General features: G+C 42.7%; 4 protein-coding genes and 1 long non-coding RNA gene across 5 annotated transcripts; all 5 read right to left on the bottom strand.

Annotated features, from left to right (window-relative positions):
• Positions 1-4,464: 4,464 nt before the first annotated feature.
• LOC130135027 (cell wall / vacuolar inhibitor of fructosidase 2) lies at positions 4,465-5,214 on the bottom strand. The gene has a single exon (XM_056303256.1). It carries the CDS (start codon positions 5,191-5,193, stop codon positions 4,645-4,647), a length of 549 nt encoding a protein of 182 aa, XP_056159231.1. The 5' UTR covers positions 5,194-5,214; the 3' UTR covers positions 4,465-4,644.
• A 1,682-nt stretch (positions 5,215-6,896) lies between these two features.
• Positions 6,897-10,110, bottom strand: LOC115667996 (alcohol dehydrogenase 1-like). The gene is made up of 10 exons (XM_056303102.1): positions 9,832-10,110; positions 9,211-9,347; positions 9,059-9,105; positions 8,598-8,923; positions 8,419-8,501; positions 8,239-8,314; positions 8,002-8,063; positions 7,809-7,904; positions 7,544-7,705; positions 6,897-7,249 (listed from the first exon to the last, which is right to left on the bottom strand). Exons 1-10 carry the CDS (start codon positions 9,866-9,868, stop codon positions 7,133-7,135), a joined length of 1,143 nt encoding a protein of 380 aa, XP_056159077.1. The 5' UTR covers positions 9,869-10,110; the 3' UTR covers positions 6,897-7,132.
• A 2,353-nt stretch (positions 10,111-12,463) lies between these two features.
• LOC115667995 (alcohol dehydrogenase 1) lies at positions 12,464-15,455 on the bottom strand. Its single transcript, XM_056303103.1, has 10 exons — positions 15,276-15,455; positions 14,655-14,791; positions 14,503-14,549; positions 14,042-14,367; positions 13,863-13,945; positions 13,683-13,758; positions 13,446-13,507; positions 13,254-13,349; positions 13,003-13,164; positions 12,464-12,711 (listed from the first exon to the last, which is right to left on the bottom strand). Exons 1-10 carry the CDS (start codon positions 15,310-15,312, stop codon positions 12,595-12,597), a joined length of 1,143 nt encoding a protein of 380 aa, XP_056159078.1. The 5' UTR covers positions 15,313-15,455; the 3' UTR covers positions 12,464-12,594.
• A 2,263-nt stretch (positions 15,456-17,718) lies between these two features.
• LOC130135012 (uncharacterized) lies at positions 17,719-20,275 on the bottom strand. Its single transcript, XR_008814510.1, has 2 exons — positions 19,753-20,275; positions 17,719-19,631 (listed from the first exon to the last, which is right to left on the bottom strand). It is a non-coding gene; the product is annotated as an uncharacterized LOC130135012 (long non-coding RNA).
• A 1,449-nt stretch (positions 20,276-21,724) lies between these two features.
• LOC115682001 (alcohol dehydrogenase 1) lies at positions 21,725-24,779 on the bottom strand. The gene is given in 12 exon segments (XM_056303220.1): positions 21,725-21,863; positions 22,156-22,193; positions 22,196-22,316; positions 22,418-22,513; positions 22,611-22,672; positions 22,848-22,923; positions 23,028-23,070; positions 23,072-23,108; positions 23,206-23,531; positions 23,669-23,715; positions 23,821-23,957; positions 24,383-24,779. Coding segments are annotated over 12 exon segments (1,137 nt in total). The 5' UTR covers positions 24,420-24,779; the 3' UTR covers positions 21,725-21,746.
• Between the last annotated feature and the right edge of the window lie 1,602 nt (positions 24,780-26,381).

The following is a 26,381-nucleotide window of genomic DNA, read 5'->3' as shown; positions in this document are numbered from 1 at the left end:
ATGACTTGGGTGGTTTCTGTTCTGCAAAGATGGTGAAAGACGGCTCAGTTGAGGCTACAGTAGATTTGCATTGTCAAGCTATGATTGAAGTGTTGATCTTAGTACAGACAATTTAGACTTAGGCTTTTGCTTTTGACAAATGATCCATCTGTTTGACCTTTGGGTGGGCTTGGACTATGCATTTACCCTGATATGTCGGCATATTTCCGTTAGATTAATAGACTAATAAATAGTTAATGAAAATTCACTGGAAATCTAATAATAAGTTTAAATATAATAGTTCATCGTGATTTTCGTAATTTTGAAATTTCACAAAATCAATGAATAATAAGATTTTCAAATATCGAAGAACAAACTATCATAAGACACAGACATCTACTAAAAGTGAATTTTGATATTCCTTGGCTATACTTGATCAAGCAGCTCGGGTCGACTCATGCTCCCCCTCTTATTAAAATACGGGATGCCTACCTCGCGATGGCTACGACGCCACTGGTGTATCGACAAGTGTCCCGTCCCGACCCGCGGATCATAGTGAACACCCTTTCGACACTGTTTGCAGACTACGCGGCGGTTCGTAACGTCGAAGAATTCCCGTATGTCTCTTCTTCTCGATTATTACCCAAACCAACATCGTTGACATCGGGCCATATGTTGTGCTGTTGGAGAGCGCAATGTCCGGACTAGAAACTATGACTGTTGGAGCTTGTTCACAAAACCACATTATGTTAGCTTATTCATAGAAACTAAGGACTTGTTATTTGTGTTAATACCACGAAAAACCCCAAACTGGTACACATGTGATAATTTTACCAAAAACTAATATTTTGACCACTAAAAACCCCAAACTGGTATATTTGTGACAAATTTATTTTCCATTAGTTTTCGTTAAATTGGATTAATACCATAAAAAATCACAAACTGGTGTACATGTGATAAACGGATGGTAAAATATAAAACTAGTACATTAGTCAACTTCCGCGTGTCATTTAACAAAACAATTTGACTGTAAAATTTAACAGAAACAAACTGAAGGTAAATTTATCACATGTGTACCAGTTTGGGAATTTTTATGGTCAAAAAATTAGTTCGATGTAAAATTGTCACAGGTGTACCAGTTTGGGATTTTTCGTGGTATTAACCCTTGTTATTTTACTAATATGGATAGTTGGACTTAATTTTTTGCTTTTTTTTTTTAAGTTGGAACCGTTTATCAGCGTTCACCAATGATTATCATAGGTATTGGTATAAATGGCTATTCTATTTAAAACAAATAAATTTCAATATATTGCAAATTCGAGTAAAATCACTAAAAAAAATTCAAAGAAAAGGGCGACCGATTCATGACGGCAAGTAACACAGAAGAGAGAGACCACGGACAAGGTGGTCGAAGAAGGTTGCAAATGGAAGCAACCAATGCTTTGGTCGTTCAATTGACTCCTTGCTGCCAGTTTGTGATTTCTGTCACACTGGCAAAAGCAGGGGTTTTAGTACGAGAGCCTTGTATTCGAAAGGGAAAATAACACAAAAAGTCCCTAAACTTTGACCAAATGTGTAATTTGATCCATAAACTTTTAATTTGTTCAATATAATTCCTGAAATTTCACCAAATGTGCAATGTGGTCCCTGAACTTTTAATTTGTTCAATGTCGTCCCTGAACTTTTGGTACATGTTCAATTCAGTCCCTGAACTATATGAAAATATTCAATACAGTCCTTTCCATTAATTCAAGTTACGGACTATATTGAATATTTTCGGCAAAAGTACACCACAAGTGCCATAACTTGTGTACGGCGATCACTTTGGTGCCATAACTTTTTTTCGGATCACTTTGGTGCCAAGTCGGAGGAAAAGAGATCACTTTAGTGCCAATTTGGCCGGAAATCCGACGTGGCATTTTTTATTAATTTTTGATACCGACGTGGCTCGCCGGAGGCTGAGTCAGCGTGTACAGTCAGCATTTTTTATTTTAAATAATTTTTTTCAGCGTGTACAGTCAGCATTTTTAATTTTAAATATTTTTTTCCTTTTTTTTTCTTCTTTCCTTTTTCTTTTCTTTTCTTTTTTTCTTTTCTCCCCTCGCCGGCCGACCACCAGCGAAGCCCGAGAAGGGCTGGGCGAGGGCGACCTTGCCCATGGCCGGCGAGGGGCGGCCGACCTCGCCGGCTACAGGCGAGGCCAGCCCAGGCGAGGGCTGCCCTTGCCCGACGCCTGGGCGGGCGAGGGTTGCCCTCGCCGGATCTGGCGAGGGCGACCCTCGCCGGCGTCGGGCGAGGGCGAGCCTCGCCGGCGTCGGGCGAGGGTCGCCCACGCCCGACTCAGGCGAGGGCGACCTCGCCGCCCGCGACGGCTTCCCTCGCCGGAGTTGGGCGAGGGAAGCCGTCGCTGGGGCGGGCGAGGGTCGTCCTCGCCCGAGTCGGGCGTGGGCGACCCTCGCCCGACCCCGCCGAGGGTCGCCCGAGCCGATCCGGTGAGGGCGACCCTCGCCCGCCCGTGCGAGGGCTTCCTTCGCCCAACACCGGCGAGGGTCACCCTCGCAGATCCGGGCGAGGGCGACCCTCGCCGGCGTCGGGCGAGGGCGGCCTCGCCAGATCCTGCGAGGGTGACCCTCGCCGGCGTCGGGCGAAGGAAGCCCTTGCCTGTCGCCGGCGAGGGTCGGCCGCCCTCGCCTAGCCCTTCCCAGGCTTCGCCGGTGGCCGGCCGGCGAGGGGAGAAAAAAAGAAAAGAAAAAAAAATATTTAAAATTAAAAATGCTGACTGTACACGCTAAAAAAAATTATTTAAAATTAAAAATGCTGACTGTACACGCTGACTCAGCCTCCAGCGAGCCACGTCGGCGTAAAAAATTAATAAAAAATGCCACGTCGGATTTCCGGCCAAATTGGCACTAAAGTGATCTCTTTTTCTCCGACTTGGCACCAAAGTGATCCGAAAAAAAGTTATGGTACCAAAGTGATCGCCGTACACAAGTTATGGCACTTGTGATGTACTTTTGCCGAATATTTTCATATACTTCATGGACTGAATTGAACATGTACCAAAAGTTCATGGATGATATTGAACAAAATAAAAGTTCAAGGATCACATTGAACATCAACCTAAAGTTCAGGGACTGCATTAAATAAATTAAAAGTTCAGGGACTAAATTGCATATTGAGCCAAAATTCAGGAACTGTTCGTGTCATTATCCTTATTCGAAATGAGTCTCTCTTTCCTAAACATGTGAAATTTGTTGGGAAGCAGCGGGGACTACCTGCAAGGTGAAATACTACTTGGTCACCAATTGTGACCGCGCTCTTGTTTCCATCCCTTTGTTCAAGTGCTCCCTACCTTTCGTTTTCAAGGATAAGCGGTTCTGGCTCCCTTGAAATGGTTCAACGCTCAACCTCTAGACATGTACATGATTCGAACAACGTAAAATAAAAGTACAACCAAATGCCATTGCGCATTGTCGTCGATTTTTATGCTGGTGTAAATAACTACGTCGCCATGACTCCAATGATATGGTGTTGGAGAAATACTAGAAGATGTGCATATATCTTGTAGTTGCATAATTTTCATGCCAAATTTTTTTTTTGGAATTTTGAATTTGAGAAATCATTTCAATGAAAATATTTTCCAACATAAAATTCGTTGATGTTCCGGCATTAACTCCCGAAACAATTTATCCCGGAGCCATTTGAGAGAACAAATGTTAGTGTGATACTAAATGAGCGGGGAAAATTACCAAAAAAGTCATAAACCTATTGCAATTGTGCCAATTCAGTCATAAACATTTTTTTTTGGCCAATTCAATCCTAAACCTTTTGCAATTATGCTAATTCAGTCCATCCGACTACTTTTGGCCGGCCGACGCTGACATGGACGCCGGCTGGTGTCGGTCGTCCGGCCGACGCTAACGTCCCCCGACGATGTAGATTGAATTGGCACAATTGGAGATATGGATTGAATTGGCACAATTGCAAAAGGTTTAGGACTGAATTGGCAAAAAAAAAGGTTTACGACTAAATTGGCACAATTGCAATAGGTTTAGGACTTTTTTGGTAATTTTCCCAAATGAGTGAGAAGACAATAATATATATATTTTATTTTTTTGCCATCATATCTCCAATTGATTTTTAAATTATGAACATTACTTACATGCAAACTAATTTGATATATTCTATAATAACCCTCTAAAATCGATTAAATTTCTTCCTCCAATAAATTCATTTTGACCTTTTCATTCTCTCAAACAAACATGTTTATCGTACTAAGGCAAATATAATCACATCAATCCATAGATTCATAATTGCTAACGTCGACAATTTTGGAACCGATGACATGTTGAGCTCTATATAAACATCAATGTGTCGATAATCACAAAGTCTTGCAAAGGAATTTCGCGCGACAGTAATGTGAATGACTCGATATTTGTAAGTCCGAGAGTTCATTTTAACGAGTTAGACAAGCAACATGGGATATTTTAATAAAAAGAAATGTACAAAAAAAGAGATTGACTGAATTAGTGAAAAAGAAAAACAACAACAAAAAAAAATAATTTTCTCTTAAATTCATGCACGTGGAGAGAAGAAGAAAGACAGAGACATGTGAACACACCACGAACTCTTTTTCTTTTTCCCGTTTTCTCTTTCGAATTTCAATCACGAGCCGAGAAAATCGATGATCCCCAGGACGACGTCGCAGATGCGCCTCAGCCCGTCCTCCCGCCGCGCCAGCTCCGGCGGGTACGTCGTCCCCGGCGACCGCCGGAACGCGTCGCGGCACGCGCGCGGGTAGTCCTCCGCCGCCATCACGTGCATGTAGGCGTAGTCGTAGGCCTCCGCCGCCAGGTCCCGCGCCGACGCCTGGAGCGCGTCGCGGGCGAGGCCGTACTTGTCGGCGCAGCCCCGGAGGAGCCGGGACAGGGCGGGGTCGCCGCCGCCGCCGCCGGAGCCGGGGACGAGGGAGGAGAGGAAGGAGGAGGTGGAGGTGGCGTTGGCGAGGGCGGCGGCGAGGGCGATGGAGGCGAGGCCCCTGGGGTCGGCGCGGGAGCTGGAGGGGTCGGACATGAGGGAGGAGACGCAGAGGTCGTAGTACTTGGTGGTCCGGCACGCCTTCTGGATCAGCGAGGCGTCGGGCTTCGCCGGCGGGGCGAGAGCGACGGCGAGGACGAGGATGAAGAAGGAGGAGGCGGAGATTTGCAGAACCATTTTGACGAGAGACGGGTGAACGTAGGCTTCTGACTTATGTTTGACATGCTTTTACACTTCCTAAAGCTCTTTTTGGAAATTACACTTTGGGAAGTGTACTTTTTCGAATTTTCAATTTTGGTCCCTGTGCTTTGGTTTTTTTTTTATGCTCGTAGTCCCTCTAGAATATTAGTCTAGTCATGCGCCAGTCTCGGGCGGAGAAAACTCGTCGGGTATGCTGTTTAAGTGTCTCGGGCATTACTCCTTTTTGTAATTAGTAAACTTACTCCGAATTAGGTAAACTCCAAACGAAGAAAATTCTTACTAACCTCGAGAATCAAGTAAGATGCGAGTTGAAACCCGGGCGAATTGCTCGAATATGGAATTGTTCGCACTTAGTTGCATGGAGAATCAAACTTGTGCCCCGTGCACCTAATCTACAACAAGCCCATTCGTCGACCACTAAATGAACAATCGACGAACTTGAGTGACCCCCTGCGAGTTCTCGTTACTCTTAAGCGCTTTTTGGAAATTACACTTTGGGAAGTGTGCTTTTTCGAGCTTTCAATTTTGGTCCTTGTGCTTCCGTTTTTCGATGATCGTACTCCCTCCTTTAGTGTGTATTTCATTAGTCTAACCATGTGCCAGTCTCAGGCGAGTTGCTCGAATGCAAAATTGCTTGCACATAGCTGCGTGGAGAATCAAACTTGTGTCCCGTGTGCCTAATCCATAACAAGCCCCCTTCGTCGACCACTAATCGAACAACCGACGAGGACGAGCACCACCCTTTTGTTCAAAACGAAGTGAGAAACGGGATATGTTTATGCGATTCGATCGAAAGGTGGTAGTGTATTTTCAATTGTTGCTTAGTACTCACATCCATGACCATGGATAGGCATTCTGGTGCCTGGTTCTATGTTCATTGAAAGGACTCGTCATGGCAAGTTGGGGCAACGACCATACATTACTGGTTTGGCTCTTGGGTTGATGCCAAGAATCTGTTCACGGGTCACAAATGGAAGAATGACTCTCGGCTCGGTGCAAATTTGGTCGTTTCTCAATTGTCTTGTTTCGTGAAACTTAATGGGGAGACTCAAATTGAATGGACACGAGTCCTGAAAAACAGAGCAGCTGCTCTGACCTTACTGTTATCCAAAGATCAGACACAATGAGCCTCACGTAGGTCCAACTCAAGTCCAGCCAGAGATCAGACAAGGACATTCCATCAACTTGTTGCCAAGTTGAAAGGGAGATGGAGAAGTGCACTTGCCGTCATTGTTAAGTCCTCTAGTAGTGTGGAGAAGATTCTGCACTAGGAGAAGATGGGGACATTTGCGAAAACACGAACTCGAGTGTGTGTTGATCCCCATTCAAGTTTCTATAAGAAAATTTTCAGTTCTGTTCTGTTCGAGTCATGTTATCACGTTGTCCTACCAAAAACTATAACATTGTCCTACCAAAAACTATAACATCTACACAAGTTTGGGCAATGGCCCTTATTGGGCTTTTGACATTTCGAACCGTGCATTTGGCGAAATGGTTCGTGGCACGTGATGGGCCGTGATTGGGACGGCCCTATACCGATTCTGGCTCAAAACCAAGCTCATTGTCTACTACTGTTGAATTTTTTTTTATTTTTGGCCGAATACTATTGTCGAAAGTTTGCCCGTATTAGATTTGTGCTTCCTTTTCGCTCTCGATCTATTTCGAAGCAAAGCAGCTGATGATGCAAAATTTCATCTCATGATCTTACGAATAAAGTTGACATCATCGCGAGAATACGAGCAGGAACATTCATTCATAACTAAAAAACCATTTACAGCAGCAACAAAGGTCATTTATTTTTTCCATCTTACGCCTCAAGACACGGTCATATGACAACGGTGCAGCAATAAACCTCAAAAGCTCAGCAAAGTTCGTCCTGCTCCCAAAGCAGAGATGGTCTGCAGTCTCAGTGATTCTAGGCGCCCATGCGGATTATACAGCGAAGGCTAGCGCCTTGAAGCATGTAGTCGAACGCCTTATTGATATCCGAGAAAGGAACCTCATGCGTAATGAACTTCTCCACCTCGAGTTCCTGCTCATATATGAACACCACTTCAGTCAAAACTTCCTTGCATGTAGATAAATTTGGTGCAAGTAAGAGAAAAGAGACCGAATGCATAGAATGTATGTGAAGCTTTGTAGATCAAGAAACACTCGAGCTGAAAAGAACCTGGTAAGTTGCAATTTATGCATAAATGACACATTATATGCATTGGTGGAGGCCAACCCCTACTAGAAATGTGGCGCAAGAGACGTGGATTCGTTTTGAAAGGTATGAAAGCACAGGCATTTGTGCTGGGAAGAAGCATGACGACCCGGGTTATACCTTATTCATGTACATCTCCACAACAGAGGGAAGGTCAGTCCTTGGCTTGTAGTTGCCAAAGAAAGTGCCCTTGAGAGTTCTCTCGTTCAAGAGATTCATCGGATGGGTCTTGAATGCATCGTCTTTGTTGGGGACGCCGACGAGAACAGCAACCCCCCATCCCTGCAGATTCAATTTCCAACCCGTTAATAGTGAGAGAAACGAAGCGAAATAGCATTTCATTGATCAAAGCAACTTTTTAGAAGTAATGTCTGTTAGTACTTACATCATGAACACATTCAAATGCAGAGATCATGGCGTTGATATTTCCAGTGCACTCAACGCTTCGATCAACACCCCCGTTAGTCATTTCAGCAATCACCTGAGTCGAAGTTAACAAATTTCAGTTTGAAAGGACAAGGTATTATACAGTGATCAGATCACACGAAAGGTGTCATCAAGTGGGGATGGTATCAAACCTCTTGAACAGGTTTGTTGTGGTCCTTGGGATTCACAAACTCAGTGACTCCAAATTTCTTGGCTGCTCGCAGAAAGAGAGAGGGCCTTCAGAGTGCAATCACATAGGCAAACTACAACATGCGCTTTTTCTAAAGACCAAATCAAGATGCTTATTTTTAGCTGACTGTAAAGAGGATGCTTAGATGCATATGAGCTCGTTTACGTATCGAACATGCAATGAGATTCAAATCAATTACCTTCAGCAAATCTGTTTGGATTCAGATCCACTCCAATAATCCTCGAAGCCCCCAACATTCGAGCCCCTTCAGCGGCCTGATGAATCAGAATATTCAACATTTTAAGTCTTCATTTGCAATTGCACTTGAACAAGTTCATCCCATTTTTGTGTGAAAGATAGGAAAAGAAATGAAACTCACAGCAAGGCCCACAGCTCCGAGTCCAAAAATGGCTACCGATTGCCCCTTCTTTGGCTTCGCGACATTCAAGGTGGCACCAAGACCTTCCAATAAGGGAAACAGGACATCAGTTAATGCTGATAAAAGCCAATGAAAAATCTAGCATACATCACATCAATTTTGTGAAACATATGACTGACCTGTAGAGATACCGCAGCTGAGAACACAGACTTTGTCCAGCGGGGCTGCAGGGTTGATCTTGGCAACACAACCGACGTGAATCACGGTGTACTCACTGAAAGTCGAAGTGCCAACAAAATGGTAAATGGGCTTCCCATTGATCGAGAACCTCGATGCGTTATCATTAAGCATAACTCCCCGATCCGTGTTTATCCTGAGCAGGTCACACATATTGCTCTCCTCGGATTTACAATGCCGGCACTCCTTGCATTCTCCGGTGAATACAGGAAGGACATGATCACCAGGTTGGAGTTCCGTCACACCTTCACCGACACTTTCCACGATCCTAGATTGCCAAATGGAAGAAAAAAGGAACATGGTTTCACAATACAGCCGATAAACATTACCAAAATCCGCAATTGACCTGAATGTAAGTTTAGCCAATAAAAGAAGATGAACTTTTTCACATAAAGGTCCATACCCAGATGCTTCATGACCAAATATGCGAGGAAACAATGGGGTTTGTCCCTGCACATTCCATTGTATAAGTCCCATTAATCATCACCATACATCACGATCGGTCAATTTAGCCAACATCTATCCACAACCATATAGAAATGGGAATATAGTCACCTTAGCTTCCCAGAAGTAAACATCGGTGTGGCAAAGAGAGGTGAAGAGGATCTTGATGCGAACCTCCATCGCCTGCGGAGGAGCCACCTCCACTTCTTCTATCACAAGGGGCTTTCCAGCTTCCCATGCCACCGCAGCTGCATCACGTGTTCGACATAATCACACCATAAGGCAAGTCAAATCCACGCTTAAAGCACAGATCTTTAGCTATGGAAAAGAGTTCGTAACCCCGAATTATGCATGACATAACTCAACCAAATTTGAACAGCCAAATGTCATCAAAACATAAACGGGAAAAAGAACAAAAAGAAAACTTGCCCTGTTTTCTAAGAGATCGCATTAGACAGCTACTTGGTCATGATCAAAATAATAACTATGAACTAAAAGCAAATTAAGCCAAGGGAGATTTTAGTTCACATTCCCCATAGCAAGATCACCACCCAGCTAACCGAGCTACCGCAGCACACATCCTCAAAGAAAAAGAAGCGAATCATAAACCACCCAGTAACGCAAGTCAAGAACTCAGCTACGCCAAAAGACCAGAGAGAGCTCATCAACCCGAGAAAGAAAAACCGACGTAACCCAATTCAAGAATCGAAGACGGTGACAACACAAGCATACCCTTGCAGCGAATGACCTGACCAGCGGTGCTCGTCATCTCGAAACCTCGGTGATGTCACACGAACTCTAAAAGGGGTTTTGCTCGTCTCTCTGATATCTTTGTCCGTCAAGAATCGGTTCTCGGGCAGATGTGAGGATGTGGGTCGGTCTCGGCGGTGGTATTTATACTCACCGAATGGGGGGGAGGGGAGAAGGAGTTCGAATTGAAGCTTGTTTTTTTTTCTCTTTTCGGGGCACCCGGGAAAAGAGGAGGAGGGAAACCAGGGGACTCTTGAGAACCGTCCTCCGGTTTTGGATGGTAGTAATCCACGGCCGGTTTTCCCACGGTATTCTTTGTTCCTTTGTTTCGATTTGGAAGTCCGACGTTCATCGGATGTCCCTCCACGTACGAGGCGCACGCACTCTTTCTCTCCACGTATGTATGAGGCACAGCTTGTGTGCCCTCACCGCTTGTTGGAAACTTCTGGTCTGCAGCACACGGTTTTCATCGGTGGAAAAGTTAAAAAACAAAAATCCAAAAATTATTAGGCTCCGTGCCGATTTAATCCTAAATTTTTCAACAACGTCAATTCAGTCCTAAATCTTTTTGTGAATTCCCGATATAGCTCGTCTGGCCAATTTTTGGCTTAAAATCGTTGACATGGATGCCGGTCATTCTACGTGGCACGGCCGTAGCTGACCTGTATAACTTTTTTTTTTTAAATTCTTCTGAATTTGTTATTAAGTTTTATTTTGGTTCGTTTTGTTTTTTTTGTTTTCTTTCCTTCCTTTTGTTTTTTTTTACGATTGTGGGCCTGAAAGGTCGCCGGCTATAGGCGACTACGTAGGGCCCTCTCGCCTAGATCCAGGAGAGGGCCGTGACCCTCGCCTATCGGCCGATGAGGATTGCGATGCCCTCGCTTGGATCTAAGCAACGGCTCGACACGCAGAGGCCCTCACTCGTGGCCGGTGAGGGCCACGACACCCTCGCCTATCCAAGCGACGGTGCGGAGGCGCTCGTCAGCCCAGAGTTATAAAAAAAGCACAAAGAAATAAAAAAAAATTGAAAATTTGTCCGCGTTAATGCTGATCGTGCCATGTACTATGGCTGGCGTGCATATCAGCGATTTTCAATAAACTACATAGGAAAATCATCAAAAGGCTTGGCATTCAATTAGTACAATTAAAAGATTTAATATTGAATTGACACAAATCCAATAGGTTTATGACTTTTTTTGATATTTTTCTTATTATTACGCTGCAACGCTACACCTTATAGACGTAAGTAAATATCAAAATAGAATAATATGATAAAAATTTATTTTATGAGGTCGCGATAATTTATGGTGAGAAAGTGCAGTTTGATAGTAATTTAGGAGGTGTACACCAAATTTGACTGTTGTTATTACCTATGGTTTGGACGAGTAGTATAAATACTTTGATAAATTGTTCTCTTTTATATAAAAAGAATGATACTTCGATAAATACCGATTTGTTATTTGATTTGGCAAATGGATCACGGATTGAATTTCGACATCTCCGAATTTCCACTTTGGAATGCGAAATCCGTACCATTTGTCATCCGGAATGCGTAGAAGAGAGGTCTACACCACCCTTAAAGATGTAGCGTTTGGGGCAGTTGGTCCAATCCAATGTGATGGTCGAACTCCGACCGCGAATGACAAGTGGATCGAGAAGGACCATGATCCAACCTCGTTCGCGCTTCCGAAGGATCGATCGATTGAATTCGCGAAGGATAACCCGATATTAATTGGCGCGAATTTTTCATGGCTTTCGATTTCATCACATTTGAACATCCATCGATTGAACGAGACTCACAAGATAGTCTGGCATTAGGTCAACCGACTAATTGAAGATCCCCATTTTTCCAAAATTGACTAATCCTTTTTTGTTTTTTCTATTTTAATCTTCTCTGTCTTTATTTTTTTTTGTTTGAACAAGGAGGCTGAAAGCGAAACCGAATCTCTGACCTACTGGTATCCAAAGATCAGCAGAGACAACGAACCTCGCATAGGTCAAACTCAAGTCCAGCAAGAGATCAGACAAAGTACATTTCATCAACTAGTTGCCAAGTTGAAAGGAAGAAATTCAAGTCCTCCATTGGTGGAGAGAAGATTCTATACCAGAATATTATAGGGGACATCTGGGAGATCATGAAATTGTTCGAGTGCGGTGTCGCTATAAGTAAATTCTTGTTTTTGTTCGAATTATGTTATCACGTCGACCTGTCAGAAACCATCACTTCTACCGGCGTCTCGTTAGGTCACTGCACTTATTCATGAACCTTATTGGGCTCTGATGTTTCGAACCATGCCTGTGGTGACATGGTCCGCAGCACATGATGGGCCATGATCATCCAAGCCGGCACCGTAGTTAGTCCGGTTCGGCTCAGAACCAAGCTCAATATTTTCCCTCTGCTGAAGTTTGCACATATTGGTTCATTTCATGATTTTATAGATCAGTCGGATGGAAAAGTCCTGCTCCAAAGATGAGTATTCATTGTCCCATCATGCAGAAGATATGCTGTGACAAAGAACCAATATGACTCTCCATATGTTTCTAATGAAAATAATTCTCGCGAGAACACGAAATAATCCGTTCATCCGTTCATTAGTCACTAACAAAGCACTCACAGTAGCAAAAAGTCATTTATTTCCGCCTCAAGACACTGTCATATAACAACGGTGCAGCAATAACCTCAAATGCAAGCAAAGTTCGTCTCCATCCCAAAGCAGAGCAACGTGCTCTGTACCCTCATTGATTCTACTCGCCCATGCGGATTATGCAGCGAAGGCTAGCGCCTTCAAGCATGTAGTCGAAGGCCTTGTTGATCTCCGAGAAAGGAACCTCGTGCGTAATGAACTTCTCCACCTCAAGTTCCTGCTCATATATGAACACCAACTCAGTCGAAACTTCCTTACATGTAGATAAATTTGATGCAAGAGAAAAGGAAACCGGATGCATAGAATGTATGTGAAGCTTTGTAGATCAAGAAACACTCGAACTGAAAAGAACCTGGTAAGGCGCAATTTATGCATAAACGACACATTATATGCACTGGTGGAGGCCAAGCCCTACTAGAAATGTGGCGTGAGAGATGTGGATTCGTTTTGATAGGTATGAAAGCACAGGCATTTGTGCCGGGAAGAAGCATGACGACACGGGTTATACCTTATTCATGTACATCTCCACAACAGAGGGAAGGTCAGTCCTTGGCTTGTAGTTGCCAAAGAAAGTGCCCTTGAGAGTTCTCTCATTCAAGAGATTCATCGGATGGGTCTTGAATGCATCGTCTTTGTTAGGGACGCCGACGAGAACAGCAACCCCCCATCCCTGCAGATTCAATTTCCAACCTGTTAACGAAGAGAAACGGATCGACAGAGCACTTCATTGATCCAGCAACTTTGTCTGCAAGTACTTACATCATGAACACATTCAAATGCAGAGATCATGGCGTTGATATTTCCAGTGCACTCAACGCTTCGATCAACACCCCCATTGGTCATTTCAGCAATCACCTGAGTCGAGTTAACAAATTTCAGTTTGAAAGGACAAGGTATTATACAGTGATCAGATCACACGAAAGGTGTCATCAAGTGGGGATGGTATCAAACCTCTTGAACAGGTTTGTTGTGGTCCTTGGGATTCACAAACTCAGTGACTCCAAATTTCTTGGCTGCTCACAGAAAGAGAGAGGGTCTTCAGAGTGCAATCACATAGGCAAACTACAACATGCGCTTTTTCTAAAGACTAAATCAAGATGCTAATTTTTAGCTGACCGTAATGGGGATGCTTAGATGCATATGAGCTCGTTTACTTATCAAAGATGCAACGAGATTTAAATCAATTACCTTCAGCAAATCTTTTTGGATTCAGATCAACTCCAATTATCCTCGAAGCCCCCGACATTCGAGCCCCTTCAGCTGCCTGAGGAATCAGAATATCCAACATTTTAAGTTTTCATTTACAATTGCACTTAAACAAGTTCATCTGATTTTTATGGGAAAGACAGTAAAAGAAATGAAACTCACAGCAAGGCCCACAGCTCCAAGACCAAAAATGGCTACCGATTGCCCCTTCTTCGGCTTTGCGACATTCAAGGTGGCACCAAGACCTTCCAATAAGGGAAACAGGACATCAGTTAATGCTGATAAAAGCCAATGAAAAATCTAGCATACATCACATAAATTTTGTGAAACATATGACTGACCTGTAGAGATACCGCAGCTGAGAACACAGACTTTGTCCAGCGGGGCTGCAGGGTTGATCTTGGCAACACAACCGATGTGAATCACGGTGTACTCACTGAAAGTCGAAGTGCCAACAAAATGGTAAATGGGCTTCCCATTGATCGAGAACCTCGATGCGTTATCATTAAGCATAACTCCCCGATCCGTGTTTATCCTGAGCAAGTCACACATATTGCTCTCCTCGGATTTACAATGCCGGCACTCCTTGCATTCTCCGGTGAATACAGGAAGGACATGATCACCAGGTTGGAGTTCCGTCACACCTTCACCGACACTTTCCACGATCCTAGATTGCCAAATGGAAGAAAAAAGGAACATGGTTTCACAATACAGCCGATAAACATTACCAAAATCCGCAATTGACCTGAATGTAAGTTTAGCCAATAAAAGAAGATGAACTTTTTCACATAAAGGTCCATACCCAGATGCTTCATGACCAAATATGCGAGGAAACAATGGGGTTTGTCCCTGCACATTCGATTGTATAAGTCCCATTAATCATCACCATACATCACGATCGGTCAATTTAGCCAACATCTATCCACAACCATATAGAAGTGCGAATATAGTCACCTTAGCTTCCCAGAAGTAAACATCGGTGTGGCAAAGAGAGGTGAAGAGGATCTTGATGCGAACCTCCATCGCCTGCGGAGGAGCCACCTCCACTTCTTCTATCACAAGGGGCTTTCCAGCTTCCCATGCCACCGCAGCTGCATCACGTGTTCGACATAATCACACCATGAGGCAAGTCAAATCCACGCTTAAAGCACAGATCTTTAGCTATGGAAAAGAGTTCGTAACCCCGAATTATGCATGACATAACTCAACCAAATTTGAACAGCCAAATGTCATCAAAACATGGACGGGAAAAAGAACAGAAAGAAAACTTGCCCTGTTTTCTAAGAGATCGCATTAGATAGCTACGCGGTCATGATCAAAATAATAACTATGAACTAAAGCAAATTAAGCAAAGGGAGATTTTAGTTCACATTCCCCATAGCAAGATCACCACCCAGCTAAACGAGCTACCGCAGCACATGTCCGCAAAGAAAAAGAAGCGAATTATAAACCCAGTAACGCAAGTCAAGAACTCAGCTACGTCAAAAGACCAGAGAGAGATCATTAACCCGAGATAGAAAAACTGACGGAACCCAAGTCAAGAATCGAAGACGGGTCTACATAAAAGAAACATACCCTTGCAGCGAATGACCTGACCAGCGGTGCTCGTCATCTCAAAACCTCAGTGATGTCACACGAACTCTAAAAGGGTTTGCTTGTCTCTCTGATATCTTTGTCCTCGAGAATTGGTTCTTGGGCAGATGTGAAGAAGTGGGTCGGTCTCGGCGGTGGTATTTATACCAGGGAAGCTCACCGACTGGAGGGGAGAAGAAGTTCAAATTGATCATTTTTTCTTCTTGGGCAACTGGGAAAAGAGGTGGACAGAAACCGGGGACTCGAGACCTGTCCTCCTGTTTCTGATTTCCAGCTCTCGCGCTTGCAGGATGGCAATCCACGGCGCTTTCACGGTTTCTGGTTTCTGGTTTCCCACAGTTTTCTTTTGAGATAACGACACAAATAGTCCCTGAACTTTGACTTAATGTGTAATTTGATCCCTGAACTTTTAATTTGTTCAATGTAGTCCTTGAACTTTAACATAATATTCAATTTGGTTCATGAACTTTTAATTTGTTCAATGTAGTCCCTGAACTTTTTATATGTGTTCAATTTAGTCCCTGAACTATATAAAAATGTTCAATATAGTCCATGCACTTGAATTAATGGAAGGACTATATTGAATATTTTCAAATAGTTCAAGGACTAAATTGAATACATATTAAAAGTCCAGGGATCACATCGAACAAATCAAAAGTTCAGGGACCAAATTAAACATTAGATTAAAGTTCAGGGACTACATTGAATAAATTAAAAGTTCAGGGACCAAATTACACATTAGGTCAAAGTTCAAGGACTATTTGTGTCATTTTCCCTTTTCTTTTTTCTTTCTTTCGATTTGGAGTCCAACGTTCATCGGATGTCCCTCCACGCATGAGGCGCACGCTCTGGACTCAACTTTGCAAATGATCTTCGGGGAATTGCAAATGATATTCGTGGAATGCAAATACCTTTAGCTTAAAATTTTTAAAAAAATATAAATGGCATTTAGTAAAAAAATATTTATAAAGCTACTTTGGGCTAAATAGTATTTGGCTAATTTTTTTTGGGCAAAGGGCTTTAAGATTTTCTTTTTTATTAAAAAAAAAAACTTACCATTCACTAGAGTCGGCGAAGGGCTACGGTTGCCGGCGAGCCAAATCTGGCGCCGGCGGCCATCATTCGAGGTCGGGTGACCCCTGACGAGTCAGATTTGGCGCCGGCGGCTGTCGCTCGAAGACGGGCGACCCCCGGCAAGGGCTGCGCGACCTAGGCGATGCCTAGGGTCGCTCGACTCAGGTGGTTGTCACCTGGGGTCGTGCGACCTTAGGTGGCCGTCACCTGGGGTCGCGGGACCCAAGCGACGGTTGCATGATCTCAAGCGACCGTCGCCTGGGGTCGGACGACCTCACTGGCCCTTCGCCGTCTGGATCTAGTGTCGTAGGCCCTCGCCGGAGCGCAAAAAAGATGAACAGTAACAAAGGGGCAAAACCGAAATATTAAAGAATAAGCGATGGTAGTTTTGGAAAAAAAACTGGTTTGAGCATTTGTCAAATGCTAAAAGCCGTCCGAACCAGCTTTGAGCTTTGAGCATTCCCAATGCTAGCTTTAAGCTAAAAGCCCATTGGGAATGCTTGCCAAACGTTGCAGGCCTTGAAAACCCTTGGGAATGCCGAACCAAACGAGGCCTCTCTCCTTGTCTTGGACGATGCTTGGTTGTGTCCCACCGCTTGTTAGAAACTTCTAGTCTGCTGTACACAGTTATTACCCGGCAAAAGTACAAAAGAATCCTTTAAAATCTTGCATTTGTACCAACCCAATTCTAAATTTTTCAATTATGTCAATTTAGTTATAAAATTCAATATAATTTATCCGATCAATTTTGGCTAGAAATCGCTCACATACTCGCCAGTCATTCTATGCGGCGCGGTCGGTGCTAACATGGATAATTTTTTTTTAATTTTTCTAAATTTTTTCTGAATTTTTTGTCTTCTTTATCTTTTTCCTCTTGTTTTTTCCCCAACTGTGGTGATGGTGTTGAGCCCTTACCCTGATTCAAGAGACGATTGCGACCCTCACCTATTGGCCGACTAGAGCTGCAACACCTTTGTCTACGGCCGACAAGGGCTCGACACGTTGAAGCCCTCACCCGTGGCCGGCGAGGGTGTCGCGGCCCTCACTAGCCTAGAGCAGTAAAAAAACAAAGAAAGAAAGAAAAAGAAAAAAATCAGAAATTTTTTTAAAAATTTGTTTGTGTCAGCGTTGGTAGTGCCACGTAGGACGCTCAACATCCATGTTAGTCATTTCCAATCAAAATTGGCTAAATGGACTATTAATCGGTACAAACAAAAGGTTTAGGATTGTATTGACACAAGTCCAGAATTTTTTTGCTACTTTTCCCGTTATTACCATGCAATGTTATAGACGTAACTAAATATCAAAATATTGTAATATGATAATAATTTATTTTACGAGGTCACAATAATTTATGGTGAAAAAAGTAAATTGATAGTAATTTAGGAGGTGGACACCAAATTTGACGGTTATTGTTACCTATATAGCATGGACAAGTGGTATAAATACTTTGATAAATTGTTCTTTTTTATATTAAAAGGATAATATTTCAATAAAAACCGACTTGTCATCTCAAAAATCTTGGCTAATAGGCTAAAGAGGTGGCCACCTAAATTGACCGTTGAAGAACAAAGTGCTTTTGTTTGTGGCCGGCAAATACAAGACAACATTTTGATTATACAAGAGGTCCTGCATCGGTTGAGAACCAGGGATAGACAAAGGAAATTTTAGGCTGTTTTAAAATTAGATATGCAAAAATCCTATGATCGAATAGAGTTGAACTTCCTGGAAGCTTGTATGATCAAAATGGATTTCAATGATAAGTGGATCAGTTGGGTCATGCAGTGTGTGACAATAGTCTCCTTCAGTGTGAAGTTTAATGGAGAATCCCTCCTTTTCTTTAATCCCTCAAAAGGTATTAGGCAGGGAGATCCTCTTTCCCCATACCTGTTTATTCTTGTGGCTAATTGTCTGTCTTTCATGATAAATAAAGCAGTGGACAATGGAAGTATTAAGGGCATCAAACTGAATAGATTTAGTTCGACACTCTCACACCTCCTGTTTGCTGATGACTCCATCTTTTTCCTGGATGGAACTTTATTGGAATGCCAAAATATTTCAATGATACTCAATCAATACTATTATGTATCAGGTCAAGCCATTAACTTAAACAAGTCGGGCATTTATTTCAGTAAGGGATGTCCTCATGTACTACGAGAAAATATGGCGAAGGAGTTAAAGGATACCTGAGACTGGCCACACTGGCAAATACTTAGGCATACCCTCGGGCTGGGGCACATCAAAGAGGAAAATGTTCGCTTGGATTCTTGGAAGAGTAAATGCTAAATTGGAAGGTTGGAATGAACAATTGTTTTCTAAAGCTGGAAAGGAGATTCTTCTGAAAACAATGGTACAAGTCCATCCCAACTATGCTATGTCAATCTTCAAAATACCCATTTCTGTTTGCAAAGCTATTGAGAGAAAGATCACAAACTTTTGGTGGAAATCTACTGTTTCCAAAACAGGACTTCACTGGAAAAAATGGAACATCCTAAAGATGAGGAAAGACAAAGGACGAATGGGGTTTAGAGATCTTATTTCAGTTAATAAGGCTATGCTCGGTAAACAAGCATGGAGACTCTTGCAAAATCCTGAATCCCTCTGGAGCAAGCTATTCAAAGGTATTTATTTTCCTCGAGGAGATTATTGGCAAGCCAAGCGAGGTTCCAGACCGTCTTGGGGATGGTAGAGTTTGTTATTGGGGAGGGATTCTATTGCCAATTCTGTTATGTGGTTGATTGGGAACGGAAAATCAGTAAAAATCAAGGAGCAAAAATGGCTAAAAAGAGGAGTAATTGGGGCCAGCAAAAAAAAATGACCTTGTCATGGTGTCATAATTGATCTTAGTTGAGGAAAGAAAGTGGAATACAAAAAAAAATAGAGGACCTTTTTTATGATAAGTTAGTGCAAGAGATTCAAACAATTCCAATTAGGCCTTCCTACGCTCAGGATAAATTAGTGTGGGTAGGTACTCAATCAGGCCGCTATACTGTTAAAAATGGCTACAACATGATCAGAACAGAGATTGAACAGAAGTGCAACACTAAACAAGCTTCCTCTTCATACCAAATTCCTAAAACACTTTGGAGAGCTATTTGGGATATACAGATTTTCCATAAGGTAAAAGTCTTTCTATGATCTCTTTGTACTAATGCAATCCCTTCAAAAGAGAATCTATGGAAGAGGAATATTATACCTGACCCGTTATGCCCCCCTCTATCAACGGGAGAAGGAGACGATTGAACACATCTTTCTGCTCTGTCCCTCTATCCCTGGACACAATATGTCCGGGATGACCCTCACATGAAGCTTCAAATCAACCTCCAGGAGATCATAAGAATTGATGTACGGTTAATGCAATTTGCTGAAAAAGAGGCTGATTTACCTCTCTGTGAAACATCTGGAAATCCCGAAATAACTTCATTTTTCGGGGTATACATCCGAATGCCAAAGAAACAGCGGAATCATTACTTTTCTTGCAAGCGAACTACAGAAAACGGAACCCCCACAAACCTAAAATGAGGAAAAATCCTACTCTTACTGAGTCACGGACATGGATGCCACCGAGAGAGAAAGTCCTAAAGTTTAATGTCGATGCCTCCTTAGTTGATGGATCTGCGGATGGCGCCATAGCTGGTATATGTCGAGATTATACAGGCGCAATTGTCACGGGCTTTGCTAAATCGGTGAAGGTTTCCTCTGTCTCTCAAGCTGAAAACCTAGCCGTCCTGGAAGCACTCCAAATTGCAGCATCGAACGAAGACATAACTGATAACTTAATAGTGGAGTCCAACCGTGTGGATCTTGTAGAAGCTCTGAGAAGTGGGTCTGCAGATTTATTCAACTGGGAGGAGCTATTCCTTATCATGGATTGTCTTCAGCTCCTCAAAGCTCACCCCTCAATCCGCATAGCCCACTTTAAACGCAGCTGCTGATTGGATTGCGAATACCCAACATCTTAGCTCTCTTCCACAATATTGGCTCTCTGCTCCCCCGCAAGCCCTTTGGGCTCTCTTATGCCTAGATTCTCCTTGTTTTGGACTTTTCATATCATCTCCGTAAATGAATAAATTTGTTCTTTGACCAAAAAAAAAAATTCACAAATTGAATTTCGACATCTCCGCGAAATCCGTACCATTTATCATCTGCTAATTCCCTGCTTAGAAGAGAGGTGAGAAGAAGCATGCTCTCATGAAGAGCTCCACACCATTTTTAAAGACGTAGCGTATGGGGTGATTGGTCCAATCCAATGTGATGGTCGAACTCCGACCACGAGTGCTAAGAGGATCGAGAAGGACCATGATCCAATCTCGTTTGCATTTTCGAAGGATCGATTGATCGAATTCGTGAAAGATAACCCGATATTCATCGGGGCGCATTTCATCACATTGGAGCATCCATCGGCTAAACGAGACTTACAAGATAGTCTGGCATTAGGCCAACCAGCTAATGGAAGATTTCCATTTTTCCAAAATTAAGTAATCCTTTTCTCTCTTTTTCTTTTATTTTTTCTCTGTTTTTTTTTTTTTTTGAACAAGGAGGCTGAAAGCGAAACCGATGGTCTGACCAGCTGGTATCCAAGATCAGCAGAGACACTGAGCCTCCCATAGATCAAACTGAAGTCCAGCAAGAGATCAGACAAAGTACATTTCATCAACCAGTTGCCAAGTTGAAAGGAAGAAATTCAAGTCCTCCAGTGGTGGGGAGAAGATTCTACACTAGAATATTATAGGGACATCTGGGAGAACATGAAATTGTTCGAGTGTGGTGTCGCCGTAAGTAAATTCTTGTTTTTGTTCGAATCATGTTATCATGTCGGCCCGTCAAAAACCATCACCTCTACCGGCACCTCATAAGGCCACGGCACTTATTTATGGACCTTATTGGGCTATGACGTTTCGAACCATGCATTTGGTGACATGGTCCGCAGCACGTGATGGGCCATGATTATCCAAGCCGGCACCATAGTTAGTCCGGTTAGAACCAAGCTCATTATTTTCCCTCTGTTGAAGTTTGCACATAGTAGTTCATTTCATGATTTTATAGATAAGTAGGATGGAAAATTCCTGCTCCAAAGATGAGTATTCATTGTCCCATCATGCAGACGATATGCTGTGACAAAGAACCAATATGACTCCATATGTTTTTAATGAAAATAATTTTCACGAGAACACGAAACAATCCATTCATTAGTCACTAACAAAGCATTCACAGCAGCAAAAAGTCATTTATTTCTGCCTCAAGACACAGTAACCTCAAATGCAAGCAAAGTTCGTCTCCCTCCCAAAGCAGAGCAACATGCTTTGTAGATCAAGCATGTAGAATGTAACCTCAAATGCAAGCAAAGTTCGTCTCCCTCCCACAGTAACCTCAGTGATTCTACCCGCCCATGCGGATTATGCAGCGAAGGCTAGCACCTTCAAGCATGTAGTCGAAGGCCTTGTTGATCTCCGAGAAAGGAACCTCATGCGTAATGAACTTCTCCACCTCAAGCTCCTGCTCATATATGAACATCACTTCAGTCGAAACTTCCTTACATGGAGATAAATTCCGGACAACAAAGAGAACAAGCGACAATCTGTAGAATGTATGTGAAGCTTTGTAGATCAAGAAACACTCAACTGACAAGAACCTGGTAAGATGCAATTTATGCATAAATGACACATTATGTGCATGCATTAATGGAGGCCAAGCCCTACTAGAAATGTGGCATGAGAGATGTGTATTCATAAAGGTACGAAAGCACAGGCACTTGTGCTGGGAAGAAGCATGACGACCCGGGTTATACCTTATTCATGTACATCTCCACAACAGAGGGAAGGTCATCCTTGGCTTGTAGTTGCCAAAGAAAGTGCCCTTGAGAGTTCTCTCGTTCAAGAGATTCATTGGATGGGTCTTGAATGCATCGTCTTTGTTAGGGACGCCGACAAGAACAGCAACCCCCCATCCCTGCAGATTCAATTCCAACCCGTTAATGATGAAAGAAACAGATCGGCAGAGCATTTCATTGATCTAGCAACTTTTTAGAAGTAATGTCTGTTAGTACTTACATCGTGAACACATTCAAATGCAGAGATCATGGCGTTGATATTTCCAGTGCACTCAACGCTTCGATCGACACCCCCATTAGTCATTTCAGCAATCACCTGAGTCGAAGTTAACAAATTTCAGTTTGAAAGGACAAGGTATTATACAGTGATCAGATCACACGAAAGGTGTCATCAAGTGGGGATGGTATCAAACCTCTTGAACAGGTTTGTTGTGGTCCTTGGGATTCACAAACTCAGTGACTCCAAATTTCTTGGCTGCTCACAGAAAGAGAGAGGGTCTTCAGAGTGCAATCACATAGGCAAACTACAACATGCGCTTTTTCTAAAGACTAAATCAAGATGCTAATTTTTAGCTGACCGTAATGGGGATGCTTAGATGCATATGAGCTCGTTTACTTATCAAAGATGCAACGAGATTTAAATCAATTACCTTCAGCAAATCTTTTTGGATTCAGATCAACTCCAATTATCCTCGAAGCCCCCGACATTCGAGCCCCTTCAGCCGCCTGAGGAATCAGAATATCCAACATTTTAAGTTTTCATTTACAATTGCACTTAAACAAGTTCATCTGATTTTTATGGGAAAGACAGTAAAAGAAATGAAACTCACAGCAAGGCCCACAGCTCCAAGACCAAAAATGGCTACCGATTGCCTTCTTCGGCTTCGCAACATTCAAGGTGGCACCAAGACCTTCCAATAAGGGAAAACAGGACATCAGTTAATGCTGATAAAAGCCAATGAAAAATCTGGCATACATCAGATAAATTTTGTGAAACATATGACTGACCTGTAGAGATACCGCAGCTGAGAACACAGACTTTGTCCAGCGGGGCTGCAGGGTTGATCTTGGCAACACAACCGACGTGAATCACGGTGTACTCACTGAAAGTCGAAGTGCCAACAAAATGGTGAATGGGCTTCCCATTGATCGAGAACCTCGACGCGTTATCATTAAGCATAACTCCCCGATCCGTGTTTATCCTGAGCAGGTCACACATATTGCTCTCCTCGGATTTACAATGCCGGCACTCCTTGCATTCTCCTGTGAATACAGGAAGGACATGATCACCAGGTTGAAGTTCCGTGACACCTTCACCGACACTTTCCACGATCCTAGATTGCCAAACAGAAGAGAAAACGAACATGATTTCACAATACAGCCGATAAATATTACCAACATTGGCAATCGACCTTAATGTTAAGTTCAGCCAATGAAAGGAGATCAACTTTTTCCATGTAAAGGTCCATACCCTGATGCTTCGTGACCAAATATGCGAGGAAACAATGGGGTTTGTCCCTGCAATTCGATTGTGTAAGTCGCATTAATCATCACAATACATCACGATCGGTCAATTTAGCCAACATATATACACAACCATGTAGAAAATGCAGATGTAGTCACCTTGGCTTCCCAGAAGTAAACATCGGTGTGGCAAAGGGAGGTGAAGAGGATCTTGATACGGACCTCCATCGCCTGCGGAGGAGCCACCTCCACTTCTTCCATCACAAGTGGCTTTCCAGCTTCCCACGCCACCGCAGCTGCATCACATGTTCGACATAATCACACCACGAGGCAAGTCATATCCACGCTTAAAGCACAGATCTTTAGCTACGGAAAAGAGTTCGCAACCCAAATTATACACGATATCACTCGGCCAAATGTAAACAGCCAAGTGTCATCAAAACATGAACGGGAAAAAGAACATAAAAAAAAAACTTGCCCTTCTGAAGACATTAACTAAATCAAGTCAAGCAAAGGAGCGTTTAAGTTCACATTCCCAATAGCAAGATCACTCCCCAGCTAAAGGACCCAGCACAATATATGTCCTCCACAGACACCCAGTAACGCAAATCAAGAACTTGTCAAGTAAGAAAAAAAAAAAGGAAAAAAACCGAGAGATCATCAACCGAAAAACCGACAAAACCCAAGTCAAGAATCGAAGGCGATCACGACACGAACATACCCTTGCAACGAATGACCTGACCAGCGGTGCTCGCCATCTCAACCTCGGTGATGTCACCCGCGAAATCCGAAACTGCTTGTTCCTCTGATGTTTGTCCTCAAGAATCGGTGCTTGGGCAGACGTGAGGAACTGGGTGGGGGCTCGGGGGCTGTTATTCATACGAGCGAGACTCGCCGAGCTGAGGAGAGAAGAAGTCCGAGATGATCATGTCTTCTTCTCCTTTATTCGGGGCAGTGGAGAGAAACCAGGGACTGGAGAACTGTCCTACACTTTCTGAGTTGCAGCTCTCAGCGCTTCAAAAGGTAGTAATCCACATCCACGGCGGTTTCGCGGTTTCTGGTATCCCACAGTATCCTATTCTTTCTCTTTTGATTTGGACACCAACGTTCATGCTGTCCCTCCATGCACGAGAGGCACACGCGCGGTCTCTTCTGTCTCTCTTGTATGATGCTTGGTTTAATAGACGCAATTAAATATAGGATATGATAAAAGATATTGTTTTAGTCATATGATTAGTTGACAGTTCTTGGACAAGGGTAAGTAGATTTGGGGCGCCGCAGCGGGTGCCGACCCTGACCCGACCCGACCCGCTCCGCTTTGATTTGGCAATCGGATTATGAATTGAATTTTGACCATCTCTGACCTCTCCGAATTTGACTTCGGAATGCCAATCCGTACCGTGATCATCGGAAAATTTCCTGCTTAGAAGAGAGGTGAGAAGCGGCGCACACGCTCAACGAGAGTTTTTACACCGCTTTTTAAAGATGTAAAAACGTGAGTGGAAAGGGAAGCAAGAAGGATCACGATCCAACCTTGTTTGCGCTTTTGAAGTATTGACCGATTGAGTTGATGAAGAATACCCGACGTCGACAAATATGTCCCGTTAACTTGACAATATTAATTTGCGCGGATTTCTCGTAGCTTTCAATTAACTAATTCTTCCTGTCAAAATGCATATTCATTAATAGTATAAATCGCAATACATCCTTATCCATCAAGATATCTGGAACTATATTCCTTTGAGGAAAATTTCTCGAAAGAGTATAAAAAGTACCCATACGTAAAATATCCAAACTAGATTTTCTCTTTGATTTCTTTTGTTCATTTCATACCGAGTCTCCTCTCGTTCAATACTCAATACATATATGAAAGGTTCAATTAGTTGGTTGAAAGACCCGAGCAAAGATCTAGTCTAGTCTCAAGGAGTTAATGGATGAGAATAGCCAAGATGGATATGAGACACAATACCAATAGGAATTCGATCCCTTTCAATTCATCCTATTGGCTCAGCTCATCCACAATAAATAAATAAAAATAATCAAAGTAGTTGAGAATATGGAAACTGATGCTACTTAGGCAGGCTATCGGCAGGCTATTGCAGAACATGCAGCTACCTGTTTTCGCCAGCAGATTAAGCATCTCCCTCCGGCCAGGACGAGGATTAGGAACCTTTCTTTATGTGGGAAATTGAGTCAAAAGGGGAAAGTTAATGGAATAAAGTAAGGTTCTACCTAAGCAAGCAAGTGGGGTTAAAAAAAAAAGGGAGCGGTAGCATAACGGTGGAGGCCCACTGTTCTTTCCACTATTGCAGGTAAGATACAATTAAATCTTCTAATCCTATATTAAACCCTAACTAATTAAATCCTCTAATCCTAAATCCGCTAAAGTGAATTTTCTTCAATATAAAAAAGAAAGAATAATTTAAATATGGAAATATAAATTTAGAGACAAAAATCAGAAGAGGGCCCGTGGAATCAATGTTCTTGAATATTATTACTTTGATTTGTTTCTTTAAATCGTTCTTATTTTATGCATAATCGATATCATTGATCTTAATTTTAAGTCACCGAAAAGTTCTTTTAAAGCAATTTGATTCGAGCAAAAGGAATGATGAGCCATTTCATTACACAATGATTTGTTTATTAGTTGCAAAGCTAACATTTCTTTTTTTTTTCATTTTTGAATTTTAATGGATCTTTATAATGACATTAACGATTTC

Source organism: Syzygium oleosum, unplaced genomic scaffold (assembly GCF_021117445.2).
Source record: "Syzygium oleosum isolate NSW1041296 unplaced genomic scaffold, Sole_v2.1 Sole_v2.26, whole genome shotgun sequence".
Lineage (NCBI taxonomy): Eukaryota > Viridiplantae > Streptophyta > Magnoliopsida > Myrtales > Myrtaceae > Syzygium > Syzygium oleosum.
Note: the sequence above shows the minus strand (reverse complement) of the source record. Positions and strands in the feature narration are given on the sequence as shown.